We start from the raw sequence: 15,873 nt of genomic DNA, 5'->3' as shown, positions 1-15,873 counted from the left end.
TGCAACTTCGTTCTTTCCCAACTCAGGTTCAGTTTACTAATACATGTACTACGCCCTGCTTTGAATTAATTCAAACCGAATGCCTTTCATTAATCTAACTGGACAGACATAAACTATTGGTTTGCAGATGTATGTGCATTACCTTTGTTGATGACTTCAGAATTTTAATGTCCAGCTCTCCTTCTATTTAAGAAAACCATGGATTGGTGATGTTGCTGCTGGAATCAAAGGAATTCTACACAGACCTTCTCCTAGAAGCAACAGATGTATTTGAATGTATAGACACTGACATAGAGATCGTGGTGTATTTTGAGGAAGGGGAGGTGCAACCTGGTGGTGAAGAATCAAATTCGGAGGAGGATGGGTCTAGCTCTGAGGAGGAGGATTGTGATGACATTGGCATTGAGTACGTGTAATTAACCATTTGAAGCCGGATTTATTTCAGAAATCCGATCTTTTTCGACTTGATTTGGTCTGAGTTTGCCTAAAAGGGTATAGTGTCCCCAAATGTCACTCGAAGCTAACAAAGTATGCCACGAGATGCTAACGTTTTCGGAACTCTGTGGCATCTCTTAAGGCCCTTGCAGAGGTTCTCAAGAAGCATGTTTGTGAATAAGGTGACTTTTTGTAGTGAAAGTTCGAACTTCCAATGCAGTTTATTGGGAAACTACGCCACAAATCAGGTGTTGTGACGACCCTAAAATGACGGCGTATGGCAAAAAGTGTCAACTGAGGCAAAACTGTTCAGTGAGAGTTTTTTTTGCTCGTCTGGCGCTCTGGAATCTGCCAACTGTTCGATGATACAGCGATGTTCCGGCCCTCGGGACGAACTTAACCATGAGGGGGGTACCTGCTGCTGGTTAATTTTTTTATCTGACCGCAGGGGGCTAGGCTGATGTCCTGCAACTCCCAAAACGACTTAGAATTATTGCCGGACCACTAGGGACCTTGAAAAATGCCTTTTGTGTAATCTGATATATTGTGAATCCACCAATTATGTATAAGCAGATTTGTATTACTGGCTGAATGTGAATTTCAGCAGCAATAAAATGATTCTTGCATCAAAATACATGCACTTGTTTTCATTCTTGCTCACCTTGGGTGAACACAGCTGATACTATCAGGCTGCCTACATGTATAAAGAAACATCAATTTTTGCCAGAAATGAGCAGACAGGTGTCAAAGATGTGTATGGTCAAGTAGCATCTGCCTCATCTTGACTGAGAAAGGTTGTGTATTCAAGTTGCCCTTGTCCTTGTGTCATCCCCTGAAGGCCACGCTTTGAAGTGACTGACCATTGTATTGTCCTGCATGTACATGTATACATGTAGCGGGCTGTTGGATTACTGAGAAAAATCAAACTACTCTGAATGACATCTTCAAAGACCGTACTTCAGTATGCGGTAGGTGTATTCTGGTTGGATGTGACATTGTCTCAAGTAAACCATCATTCTGAATTACAAACCATATGCAGCTGCAGTATTTTTGTTAGAAGTGACATTATATCGTACATGTAGGTGAACCCAACTCTTCTGAATGACATTATCAGAGTCATTATTTCCATACAATCAGGCGTATTCAGGTTGGATGTGACATTGTGTCGAAAGTAAACCGACCATTCTGGATGACGTCTTCAGAGACGGTATTTCCATACGATCAGGCGTATTCAGGTTGGATGTGACATTGTGTCGAATAAAGTAAACCCGACCATTCTGGATAATGTCTTCAGAGACGGTATTTCCATACGGTCCGGGGTATTCAGGTTGGATGTGACATTTTTTTAAGCATTTTCAATGACATCTTGTGTATATTCTGGGTGGGTGTGACAAATCCTTAAGTAACCCAAACATTCTGAATGACGTCATCAAAGGCAGTATTTCCATATGTGGCAGGTGTATTCTTGTTGGACGTGACGTTGTCTAAGTAAAGTGTTACCTTGCTTGACACTCCAATATCGTCTGCAATTGAAAGGCGTCCTGGTTGTGGAATTCCACCCAAACCAATTCAGCACCGGTGTCCTTATTAGAGAGGTATCCACCGATGGAGGCTCCAAGTCCAATGTACATGTAAAGTACGCTGTAATTTGCAATCCTAGCACATGTAGCCAGACTTCTCTATTGATGCCAATTCAAGAGGAACTCAGTATCAAGTGCCGGTCTGGATATTGTCTCAAGGTATGAATTCAGGGACCATCTCACAGGTACATGTTTTTTGAAGCAAAAATGACTCAAGTCACTTAGTCTTGGGTGTGACCACACTCAAAAAGACTAAATGACTTACCCGTAGTTTTTTAGGCTTCAAAATACTTTTGAGATGGTCCCTTATAATACATGTAGTCAAGTCGCTGTGAGGTAGCAAAGATAAAGGCAAGACTATATTGTATCTAATAATATGAAAAATGCCACGTTTATTGAATGATACATGTATACAACAGCCGAAATACATGAATTCCACTGAACAAAAAAACACAGGCGGGAGGATTGTCATCAATTCACATCAATCCTTTCAACAATCGAAAGACATGAGGTGCATCATTTCTTGTGCGTTCCGGAACCTAAAATAGAGAAGATTAAAAGAACCACTATTATGCAGATATTAGTATCACACGACATCATGTCATTTTCTTCTAGGGTACACTACCAAAATAATATATGGAATCAAGGCGAAGAAAACAAGCAAATCTCAATTACACTGCATTCATGCTGCAACCTCATACTGGTTTGAGATGCCTTTGAACCAAAGACTTCCACTGCTTTGAAGTGTTCCCAACAATTTTCTCACCAGCGAAGTGTTTTTATTGAATAGAAACTGTTCTGTAATTGCAATACAAAAGCCTTTTGAATGGACAGGTGAGTTTTATGACATCTTTTAATGTATCATCTGAAGGAATTTCAATAAATTGATTGTCAATCCTTCCTTTTGACTCCACAATTCTGATAAACGATAATTATGTGATAAGCTACAGTTGTTCGAATTGGGCACTACCTCTAAGAAACTGCTGCATCAGCCTAACTCACAACCACTACAACATCAACTGCATAGAGCACACAGCCATAATCCTTTCAATCATGATTTACCTAATTTCTCTTTGTAAGAAGAGATGAGAGGAGAAGTTACGTCTTCCGCTTTCACCCATGAGTTGTGGGACGCATCATATCCTTGCCACTTTATGTAATATGTGTTGTTTTTGGGGTCGTAGTTGTCAATTCTCTCAGCTGCGCAATAGTCTCCTGCAAAATAAGTCAATTACATTTCATTCTGATGGCCATGCGACCAAATTGTCCCCCCCCCCCCCCCGATTGGATATGAGGATACAGGGGTCAGTTCCTCATTAAACCTTTCAACAACTGAACATTTGGCTAAATGTTTCTTTGTAATCTCATTGCATCATGCACTCCGAGGAGTCCATTATTTCAATGGAAATATCACATAACTGTTTGTTTTTGCTCCGCAAATTAAATTTCTAAATCAGCTTATGGTTGCAAATTTCTATCAAAAATCCAATCCTCCTGATGATGTGATGCAATGATGCCATGAAGACAAGTGCTACATTTTCTATATATCTTATGACCACTGTTATTTCCAACACGGCAACTTGAATCTAATAAAAATTTCTTACCCTTCGCCTTGCTTGCTTTTCCCTTGCTGGCTTTTCTTTTCTGAAAAAAGTGGTACGTGTTTCCATTGATAGTGCTTCTTACATGTACATGTACAATAAGAAAACCGCACGAGTGTCTGATCCGAGTATCCAGATTACACGAGATGATTTTCTACGGCTTGAAAAGCTCTCGACCTGCGTAGAAAATCATCGAGTGCAATCTGGATACTCGGATCAGACACTCGTGCAGTTTTCTATTTATCATATACCACAAATATTTTCATAAATACAAAAAAATGCAGATAAAAGGGCAATTTTTTGCCTTTTTTGACCAAAATTCCCATAATTTTCTCATGATGTGAGAACGTCGTGGACGACGTCACGGCCTCATGAAAATATCGTCAGAACTTTGCGACGTCGTGGAACTCCAACAACAATCAAGACAATAGGGCCGTTTAGACGACGCGAAAAAATCCGGATGCGTCCCGAATCCGGATTAATTTTTCGTCGTGTAAACGCAAAAAGATCCGGATCAATGTGGTTGCATCCGGACTAAAAAGGTACCATCGCCTTGGGTGGTTTTAATCCGGATTCATCCAGATTCGATCCGAATGCGGTCTTTTCCCCTGTCGTCTAAACGGCCCTAATGTGACGTCTGTATTGCACGAGAAATTATCTCAAGCGTTCTTGTGGAATAAAATTTTTTTATTGAATGGCTGTATTGCACGCTCAGGTCATGCGATAAATGTTTCATGCATCTTTCGCCAATTTCTCTCAAAATAAGGTCTGCATAGTTATAAACTGCAGTGGTGTTTGTGATGTCTTATAAATACCAGGCCCTGGTACACTGTCCGTAATTTTGGATGAATTTGAAAGGACTTTTGAGTAATTTTTTGTAGATTTTCGTGGTCATGTCTGCCAGATCACTGCACTTAGGGTATATGATAAAAGTGCTTAACGACAGACAAAGTCAAAGCCAACAATGCTGGACAAGATGAAATCGTAAGGATATAAGCTCACCCGTGTGAGCCAAGAATAGAAAATGCCCACAACATTACCATGACAAAAAAGGGAACTATTGACTTTTACACTAGAATTAGAAATTACAATTAGAAAATTAGACAACCAAACCATTGGGTACATGCGTACTGGTTATCAAATTGGATATTGGTGGTGCAATAATAACACACACTCAGGTTTGATAAGAAAGAATTTGAAAATACACTATTATTTCTGGAGGCCAAGGCAAAAATTAGAGAGTACAGTCGTGCTCGAAAGTTTACATACAATTCAAAGGATGATATAACCTTGTCTCTTTCTCTGCAACTACAGAACGCGGGAATAGTATATAGTTTACAGGAAGTCTATCATCACATCTTGTCATCAACTAAAAAACATACTTCTGTTTCATTAATTTCATTGTTTTTATGAGCTCTATTTGAGAACAATGCATATTTCAGAGTGTCATAAATTTACATACACCTACCTTATCTACTAGTTGTTTGGCCTTGAGGTGGGCAAATATGTTATGCAATGGCTTTTATCTTGTCTCCACTACCTGTTGACCATCATGATTATGTCATAGCTCAGGTGGCGCCACTGTAGCAGTATAAAAGGGACTGGGTTTCTGTTCAGGTCATTTGCCAGCTTAGAGCCATCATGGGGAAGTCAAAGGAGTACTCTCAAGATCTGATAGAGTCGACTGTCCACTTGAACCAGTCTGGTACTTCACTAAGAGCCATTTTCAAGCAGCTTGATATGCCACGGGCGTCAGTTCAGACAATAAAGCGGAAGTACAGGGACCCAGGGACAACAGCAACCTTACCAAGGTCAGGAAGAAAGCGCAAGCTGACAGCCAAAGATGAGCCCACATTGGTTAGAAAGATGCACATTAACCCCGAGACGACCAAGAAACACCTCTGCCAGGAATTAGAAGCTACAGAGACAAATGTGTCACTGTCCACTGTCCAGAAGGTCTTGCATCGTAGTGGACTACGAGGCTGCAGGGCAAGAAAGAAGCCTTTACTTCAAAAACGCTACCGGGAAGCAAGGCTGAAGTTTGCGAGAGAACATGGGGGGGGGGGGGAATCCAAAGAACACTGTACCGACTGTGAAGCACAGAGGTGGCAGCATTATGCTATGGGGATGTTTTGCTGCCAGTGGGACGGGAGCACTCCAGAGAATAGACATGATAGAGGGAATCATGAGAATGAGGACTATGTGGATATTCTCCAGGAAAACTTGAGACAGTCCGCCAGAAAGCTGAACCTTAGACGGAGTTGGATCTTTCAGCAGGACAATGATCCTTTTCATACTTTGAAATTAGTCGCTGGATGGCTTCAGAAGACTAAAGTGACCATCTTAGAATGGCCCAGCCCCGATCAGAATCTGATTGAAAATATGAGGACAGAGCTGAAGAAGAGGGTCCGTGTGAGGAAACCAATAAATTTGAATGAACTGTGCAGGCTGTGTTAAGTGGAAAGGGTGAAGATTCCTTCTCAGTATTGCCAGAAGCCTGTTGATAGTTATCCCACAACATTGGCAGCTGTTATTAGTGTCAAAGACAATATGACGAAATATTAGGCCAGTGTATGTAAACTTCTGACTCTCTGAAATATGCATTGTCAACAAATAATGTAAATAAAAACAATGAAATTGATGAAACTGAAGTCTGTTTTTTAGCCGATAATGAGATGTGATGATAGGCTTCCCTTAAACAAGAGACTTTTATTCCAGCATTCTGTAGTTGCAGAGAAAGAGACAAAGTTGTATCATCCATTGAAGTGTATGTAAACTTTCGGGCACGACTGTATCTGAAACTTCAGATTGCGGAACCTTGACAAACATGCCACAGGTTTTCCCATAAAGTCATGATGACAGATTGGACATGACAAGTTAAGTCTGAACAATCTCAAGGTCTAAAAAGAATTCGGTGATGGAAACTTGGTCACACACATACCTTAGCTTTGACTGACTTCCTATTGTTCACAGGTTGAGAAATTGCCTCCGGCCTACTTGCTGGTGCAGCCTGTAAAAGAGAAGGCAAACACATCTGGGTCAGACGGTCTAGCAAAGAGGTCACATGCCACAATCTGAAGATTATTGTCAGTCACTTTTAGTGGCAGTGTATCTGCTTCTCAATCTTTTGGGTATTATTTGTACCTCTGCATACAACCATTGGCAATGAAATCGGAAAAAAGATTTCAAAGATGGTTGCTATGCAGCCAGAATTTTTCGCAAAGATGAAGAAGAGACAAAAGTTCCTGGCACTCTGCTGAAATACACAAGTCAAAGAAATATGTGCAAACCAGAAAATAAGGTGAACATGGAACTTCCAAATCGTCCAAATTTCAGATATAAATTTTTGTAGCTTCCAACCTCAATTTTTAAAAAAACATGCTTGGGTACATCTATATGTTGCATACATTAGGAATGCAATAGGATCAAAGGAATGCTAAATCATGAACAAACTCAAAAAGGAGTACCGGTATTTGAAGAAAGACATGCATTCAAATTCGATCTGGAAAATGTGGCCCAGAGCGAGTCCTTAAGTCCGTCCATTCCTTCACTAAATTAAAACCATCTCCATTGATCAAAGACAAAACGTACCAAACTAAGAAGGAAATTGAGAACTTTTCAGTTGACCCCAGTCATGTGGGTGCCCTTAAACTTCAGGTCAAATCTGGATGATACGTGATGAAACCTTATTATGCACACCGACAATATTTGTCATTAACTCTAGAATACAACCATTTGAATATGAACGCCACACTAATACATCTATACAAGCTTCCCTATGGTGAGCTAAAGACACCGTACCTTGGCTGAGTTTCCTATCTTCTCAGTTTTAGCTTTGACCCTAACACTGGTCCTAGATTGAGGCTGAAAAAGAGAGTAAATTATATAGAAAGAGCCATGTAATTGCTTTCCATGTTTCATGATATTTTAGCAAGGATCTGACATATTATTTCAATTAAATTCCAGAAGAGTGTACGGAGTAATTCTTCACTCCAGAAGGCAGTATAAAGTAATTATTCAGCAACAAGTAGAACAGAGATGTGTAATATTCTAATTGGTACAAAAATCAGCAGTCAAAAAGTATGGTCCCTGCACTTTCTAGGCAAAGAGAGACTAGGCTACTCAATCAAGTGAACACCAAAAAGCGACTTGAGGACTACGAACTTAGGCTCTAGGAATACTTAGAGAAATGCTGCAGCATCAGTGCAAAAATACAAACACATAAAAGGAATTTTGGAAAATAGAAAGGCAAAAAACAGATTTCAAAGTTTGCACCTACCTTGGTGGATTTTCCTCTCTTCTCATTTTTATCAGCTATGGCTTTTGACCTTGCACTGGGCCTATTTTCACTACTAGTGCATGGAGATGGAGGCTAAAAAAGAGAGTTAGAATTAAGAAAGAGCCTTGCTGACCTGAAAACAACACCCCTGGCCCTGATACTTTGAAAGCTGTGTCCCGGTAGGTCATAGTCACAATTCGTTTCTTCTGGCACAAGTCAAAGCAGACAGGTATAGATGTACATTGTACATTTGTATTTTATAACATTTTCAACCAGTATTCTCCATGTGACCAGTGGCCCTGAAATGTATAACAGTTCTTATTATACATTTCCAGGCCAGTCACTGGCACTGACTAGCACTGACTACTAGTATCTTTTTAAATACCTTATTTGGGACCTCACCTGGTGCATCGTCGGGCAAGGCACAGCTATCTGAGGCAGGGATTCAAGACCTGGAGGATGGAGAAGGAGGATGCCCCTGTGTCTGACGATGTACCAGCACTTTCAGAAATTGAACCAATTACATCTATTATTACCCAGTATTCTCATTCCAATCATCAAAGAGCAAACCTTTTACAACCTTCAAATCACTTCACATATTTAGGCTGGACCTTTACTCGCACTATTCTAGGACACGGGGTAAGCGAATTGGTGTTCAGTATTTTCTTTGTCTTCAAATCGATCCCGGTCGAGCACTGGTCTAACTCGGCATCGTGAAGGCGCGGATCTCATCATCGGGAAATGTATCTCAATCATTATATAGCCAACATATATCTCAATTATATATATATAATCTTTATCATTGTACCAATCGATCGACCATCGGAAGAGGAGAAGGAGAGTTGATGTATTCTGAGTGTAAACTGGTGTTGCGCACCGCGCAGCAGGTGTCTTTGGTTCCGCAATATAAATGAAATGTTACTTGAATTGAACGATTCAACCGGTAAATTTTGGGATAGCTATCGCTTATCTTTTAATATGTACCAGGTTTAATACTTATAATTAATTTGCACTAGTGCTTACTTTGGAAGCTTGGCCAGTTTCTATTACTTTGTCCCTGTCGGTTTTGTACAGTGGAGTATTGCCGTGACGTCACTGGTTAGTCATCCTGGCTGCAGTGCGTGCCACGTGTTATTTTATGAAGGAACTTTGATTCCGATTTTTCTATATTTGGTGCAGCCTCGTTTTGAGTATCCTGGACCATGAATGATTTAATACTATTTTTAAACTTTGTCTTACTGATACTCTGGAACCATTGATTAACTCTTGTAACGTACTAATTTGACCAACTCTTTATTTCTTCATTGTTCTTATGTCTTGCGGGTCATTGTTTAATTGCAGGGCATATCCATATCCAGGACAAGTACACATACCAATGATTATCGAGGCGCCGAACGTCCTGAGAACGAGCAAAGGCGAAATGTTATGTAATTGAGTAGCGGTTGGAAGCTGCATGTTATATAGGAAATAATAAAAGTCGATTGTGTCGTGACATTCCGTGTCGTCTACTCTTTGATCTGACTCAGCAGCCTGAGAATCTATTCAGGGATGTACAATTATAACTATACGAAGGATATATGATTTATGATATAATCTACCCTACGATATCCAGTAGAATCAATTCCCCAGATTTCTGTGAAAGTCACTCTCCGAGTCTGCCAAATTGATCTTTCCTCGGAAAAGAAAATCCATTCAATAAAATCGGAAGCACAACTTGTTGAATGGTTTGGATGAAATGAGAACTCATTCACTTTGCCTTTAGCTCAGTTTGCTAGGCCTCAACTGTAGTAGATTGTTCAAACTTCAATGTGACTCAACTTACACGTGGCTCATTGCTATTTGACCCCTGAACTACACGCTAATGGAATAGAATAGCTAGATTACCTGTATTTCCATTCGTCTCCTCTTTGATTCATCAAATTCAATGACAGGATCAACGGAGTATGTTGTCTGAAAAAAAGAAACGTTCGTATACATATACATCAGTATACGTGTTCATGTAGATGCCATACCAAGAATGAAAACAATTGACTTAACACTGCATCTGGTACCAAATGCATTAGATAGAGTAGAAATTGTTACACTTTTAAAGTTTGTGTTGGGTTGTGGATTTGCGAAGACCAAATGCTTGCATTGATATCCTGGTTTACAGTACCGGAAGTTACCACAGTGAACATCTTATGATCAGACAACAGATGATTAATGACAACAATGCTTCTGATATACATGTGATAAAAAATGTTTATGAATGGATCTTGATATCATCGGCACTCACCATTTCTTGTCTTTCAAACAATTCAGGATCAACATCTCCTCCCATTTCTAGACTTTCCAAGATTTTCTGGGCTGATCCTTTAAAAAAATAAAAGTAAGCTTGAAATATGAAAAAATTATGTTTCATTCAATCAAAGGAGAGATACTTATTGAGTTTTAACTGCTTAATTCATGGCGATTGTGACCAGACTTAACTACAATTGCCATTTTAAAATCAGAGGAATTTTGAATGAAGAGACCACCACACCAGGGGCCATTTTGCAATCCGCATGAATATTTTGAAACTCATGCTGGTTAATATGAATACATGTATACTATTATAATGTAATGCCAAATTACATTAATCTTACATTAACCTGAAAACTTTCTCTTTGTACAGGAACTATTGCTTTCACTCATCATTCACTTTCAGGCTTATGACCCACTTTTATACTTAAGTGATTTACTTGTGGATTAAACTTGTTCTTCACATCTGTATTTCACACTTCACCCCCTCTCCATCCCAAGTTAACCCAACCCTACTACACAGGTACTGATCTGACAGAAGCCAGCTTTATGTCACATGAATGCACATGTTCTGTAGTTTATTTTGGTACCACCTGAGTGCAGGTTGGACCTTTAAAGCACTCTTGATCTTTATCACCCAAAACAAGTTCTAGCTGCAGGTGGTAACGTTAAGTGGCAATATTTGACCACAGCCAAGTCAAGACAAGACTTCTGAACCTCATTTGAAAAAAATAGATCTTATTATTCCAATTCACACAGTCACAGTCACAGGAAATGAATGCACAAGTCCTCAAGATTAAAATATGACAAGCATGCCCGCTATACCTATTAGTATTACATGTACTTAAGCTATACTGGAAACTGTAAGTTCTAGCCATTTTTGATAAGGTGTGCTTTCATCCATGTGAGGCAATATAGCTGGACACGTTTTGCCCTATAACTATAGATCCATGCACTTGATTGGGACCAACGTTTACGAAAACGTCGCGTCTCGTCACGTTACAGTAATGTAAAATGCATGGTGACGTGACGACGGCCAACACTACGTCATGTAAACGTTGTTCCCAATCAAGTGCATGAATCTATAGTAATGACTCCAGAAAAAAAACCACTTCGCCTCAAGCCTGTAAAGGATCCCAGTAAGTGATTGACTCAGAATACCTACCAACTCCAGTCGTAGCAGTTTGGTCACTTTCTGCTGAAACATCAACACTTTGATGGCGTTCTTTCCTGACCTCTGGAAAAGAAGTGAATAGAATATAAGGCTTGTTTGCCAAAAATATCATAAATAACCTTGTCTCTGTGAAGACGGTCTGACTGAGGCTACAATGTACAACAGCCCTGCAATCAGACTGAAAAAAAAGATTGTGTATCTTTCTACAGCATTGCTAAACCATCTGGCAAAGAATGTTGATGTCCACGACCATGTAGATCACTAGAGAGATTTAGCTTCAGAATAATTTGATGATGTGGTAAAGGTTATGTCACTGGCAAATATCGGAGGGTTTTCATAAATTGTATTGGCCCCATAGTGTCAAAATGCTGAGAATGCTAGGCACCCCATAGCATGTAATGTAAATGTACCCACCTGAGTCATACAGCTCCATTAACGCAACACCAAAATTTGATCCCCCTTCACCTGCCAGTGCACTTTTCATGGCACTGCACACCTCTCTGTGTCCACTTCTTCTTCTCTTGCCATTGCTTGCATCGGTAAACCAGAACAAGGCTGTATGAAACCCAGCTGATGATAATGAAGCCAACTGAAATTTTGTGAAAAATTAAGAATACTGACCAGTGAAGAGAATCACATTACTCATTAGATTCATAACCACCGGGAGAATCAATTCACCAGATTGATATGAAAAGGGAAAGTCAACAACTTGCTGAGCTACATGTAGCCTGTCTTGGGAGGGAGAATAATGTTGGAAAAACTGTGTTGTTGAGAGTAATTCCATACATGATATGACATAGGTTGTGTTCATCTGGTATCACAGTTCCTCAGTACCTCATGCAAGAAAATGCACGTTTGCCGGTATGTCTAGTGGAGAGCACTGCGAAGGGACTCGATGGTAAATTTTCAAAAAATAATTATTGCAAACAGATGTCTGGCTGGATGGATTGGATCTGCACATCAAATTGTGGAGGACAAGAGCCAGTCTGCTGTCTCTGGTCATGACCTTGCATATTCATATTGACTATTTTTACATTGTAGACCTACATGACTACCGGTACATACAATGTAATCATCACTTACGTCTTTTTGTATCCTGTTCCAAATGTGATGGATGTTGTTGGACCATGCATACTTCGACCCTTTCTCCATCGCTTTTTGAATCTTTTCCGCCTTATTTTTGGCTCGGTAAGCCTTCATATTATATTTGCAACCTTTGCAGAAAGTCAGCCGTGTCGGGTTTGAAACCCCACACTCAGGGCCCTGCTGGGAAAAAGGGACTTTCACCCTACTAGTACTTGTAGAAGCTGAAACAGAAAATAATACGAAGTCAAGAGTTTGAATGAGCTGACCATGTTTAATGCAAGAGAAATTGCACACAAAATAAGAATGACCATATTATATCTCTAGTCAAACTTTGTGTCAGTTCCATGGCATGAAATAACACAAGCAACTGAAGTATAATTTCACTTGTCATCATGTCTACTGTGCAACACAATATGAATAAAAAAATTGGTAACAACAATAGAGATAAAACACTATCCTTGACAGGTTTTGAAAAATGACCCAATATTATTATTCAGTTTTTTTTCAGCTTGTAAATGTACAACTAAATGTCTTTACAAGTTTTACATTGGGATCATAATCATTTTATGTCATCCTCCTCCTCTTCCTTCTCCACTTGATTCACCATCCATGGTGGGAGTGTAGAACAAGTAAATAAGCTCAAATATGATCATACTTGATTATTTTAAAAGGAAGTTCAGTATGGTATCTTAGTCCCTAGTCTAGGCCAGTGCATGCTGGTACTGGTATACCCCCCCCCCCCCCCATCATCAAGAGCTGAGTGCTTTTCCATGAAAATGTGTGACCACTTTCCTAATTTTACATGTACATGTAGTTTGTTTCCAATATGAAAAACACTTGTCTCCCTGGTAAAATTTAATAAAAGTGTTTTCTTACAAAGAGGTCCCTGGGAGGGGGTTAAAATTTAGAATGGCAATTCCCAATGATGCTAACATTGCACGATAATATATCGCCAGGTCTGCTTTGTATCCCCATTTTACTATTTCTGTCATGCAGACATGGCGCTAATTTAATTACCCTTTAAAAAGTGGCAGTACTGTACTGTCATCATAATCATTGTCAGGGTCCACTTTTAATAACCATTCCTGGTCCTCAATTACAGCGTGCGTGAGGAAGTCACTCATAATTCATTAACTAAATCAATGTACCGGTAGGCCTACATGAAGGCCTGGTGGGCTGCTAAGCTTCTGTAAATGCAGTGCTAGATACCATGGCTATCTACATTTGTACCATACCATCATCTTCTCACGATGTGGCAGTACAATAGACAGTTTCGAGAAAGACCCTGACCAAACTCCTCGCATGCGTGGAGAGTGTCCAGAACAATACGAGAAGGATTAAAACTTTATCCCCTCCATTGTTTGGTTGCAGAGAGAGGGAAACGGGAAAGAGTCACAGTTGCATCCTTTTTTTTCACAATCCAAATGCCAATTTTGTTTGCACATGTACCAAGTTTGAAGGTAACCTTTTCAGAGTTAGCCTATGACTGTAATGTATTTGCTGTAGTAAAAGTGGCTCTGGCTTGCTTCCACGAATTCGCCTATTATATACAATATCACAACCTGATAGCTGCTAGATAACATCAAGAACCATTAACACTGATTAACATGCCAAGTGGTCGATGCCTAGCTTTGAGTATGACGATGCCAGACATGCCAGATGAGATTGCACGGTCAACACCTCCGCCATGTCCAGATTTCCAAGATTACATAAGTACAACTTGGACAAAACCATAGCCTCGCTATACGATACTCGCATTTCATGATTTTGGCATCGACATTATTCAATTGTGATTGTCTGTTGTCGTCACACTGTGGGCTTATAATAAACCATGAGATGCACTTAATGATTACCTTAACCCATATCGCGATATCACAATTTTGCATCTTACAGTTTATGTGATTTATAATAGCCCACACTATCACTGCGTCTGCATGACCATGGCCATGATGGCCCGCGAGTGTGAGTGTCAGTGAGTGTGCTCACCTAACATAACATTAACAATAATACTAGTAATAGGCCTAACCCATCTCCTATAGTATAGGTGAAACAAGCAAACAAAACAAGATTCCGCTTATTATTAAATGTCAAGGGTCCATAAATAACTTTATACCTCTGTCAGTCTGCACAGCAGCTGCCTGCTATTCATGCATTTCATTTCAGTTACATTCGATGCATCATGTGCATAGGCCTATGTTATTGACATTGTATGCAGGCTGTACCAAAAGGGGCTGGCTGGTTTGGTTGGCCAAACGCCGCCAATGTCGATTATGCAAAGAAAACTTCACAATAATATTGATACCTGCTAAATCTTCATTAACCATGCTATTACCTGTATCATTATTGTCTTAAGCGATATATTACGACAATTGAATAGCGATCAGATGAGGCCCGACTCTTACATGTCTTAAGAAATTCTGCTAACCGGGCATTTCGCAATCTTGACACTAGAGGCGCTGATCTCGTCACTTTCGCAATGCATTCGAAGAACAGTTCGGTTGACTCATCACCCAGCGGAATAGGAAAAAGTAGGCCTATCATCCTGAGATTGAGGGCATTTCCAATCAAACGTGAGGCGGAGATAGTAAAAAATCAATGTGCAGCCAAAGGCTTGGTGGTGGTTGGGGTCCGTGGGCGGGCACGTTTGTGGGTGGGGATCAGGGGAGGGTACTCTTCCACTATTTTCCTTGTGCTTGCAAGCTGACTCGTGCTGATATATCTTCAGAGGACTACAAACAATAACGATTACACTGGACCGGTGTAGAAGTTTAAAATGTCCTAGGATAGAATGTCCGGGAAACAAAGGATTCTATTATGCGCTTCAATCTCTGAGCTATAGCATTGTCAGTCATGGTCTCGATAGACCAGATGATAGGACCATAAAATATTATTATTATAGCAGAATACAATAGGGCCGGACACTTTTTCCAGAGGACATTTTCTACTTTTACACCGGCAGTTCGTACTGGTCGGGGCGCACGGTCGAACGGGGACGTCAAAGGCAGATGTTCGGTATTTCAAAGCATTGCCTGCACTAAAAAGGGTAGGGCCTATTAAATGCGGGGCCTATGGTAGTGAAGTGATTTTCCGTCTTCGGGACTCTGTCACTTATAGCTCTTTCTGGGGGGGAATTATATGGGTCCTAATAGAGGCGTTCCCCAGTTTTCATTGGTGCATCCTCATGGTACCGGGCTGAATACTCTACCGTGAGATGACCGTTTGAAAAGCCCCTTTTCCACTATCAAAAATTGCCGGGCCTTGACCCAGGTCGAGCACGGCTCGGTTAAAAAAAGTGTAATGGAAATGGGTCGACCGGGCTCGGCACGGTGCCATTTCCATGTGGGCCGAACCCCCCCAAAAGGACGTGAGCTCGACCCGGGTCGAGCACGGTTCGGCAATAAAAATGAGCAGTGGAAACGCGAACTGGGCCGGGCCCAC

General features: G+C 40.4%; 2 protein-coding genes across 2 annotated transcripts in view; one reads left to right on the top strand and one right to left on the bottom strand.

The window, feature by feature from the left end:
- The window catches only part of LOC135498189 (uncharacterized), a 52,345-nt gene that overhangs the window by 9,538 nt on the left and 26,934 nt on the right, over positions 1-15,873 (top strand). Inside the window, exon 11 of the mRNA XM_064788396.1 lies at positions 193-685. The gene's annotated coding sequence lies outside the window, so the exon portion shown is untranslated. The remainder of the gene's footprint in view (positions 1-192; positions 686-15,873) is intronic.
- Positions 2,435-14,856, bottom strand: LOC135498054 (uncharacterized). Its single transcript, XM_064788204.1, has 12 exons — positions 14,768-14,856; positions 12,433-12,656; positions 11,764-11,938; positions 11,341-11,412; positions 10,171-10,247; positions 9,780-9,845; positions 7,896-7,988; positions 7,418-7,480; positions 6,558-6,626; positions 3,620-3,659; positions 3,078-3,230; positions 2,435-2,554 (listed from the first exon to the last, which is right to left on the bottom strand). Exons 2-12 carry the CDS (start codon positions 12,547-12,549, stop codon positions 2,532-2,534), a joined length of 948 nt encoding a protein of 315 aa, XP_064644274.1. The 5' UTR covers positions 12,550-12,656; positions 14,768-14,856; the 3' UTR covers positions 2,435-2,531.

Source organism: Lineus longissimus, chromosome 13, assembly GCF_910592395.1.
Source record: "Lineus longissimus chromosome 13, tnLinLong1.2, whole genome shotgun sequence".
Taxonomy (NCBI): Eukaryota; Metazoa; Nemertea; class Pilidiophora; order Heteronemertea; family Lineidae; genus Lineus; species Lineus longissimus.
The sequence above is the reverse complement of the archived record's forward strand: the minus strand, read 5'-3'. Positions and strand labels throughout refer to the sequence as shown.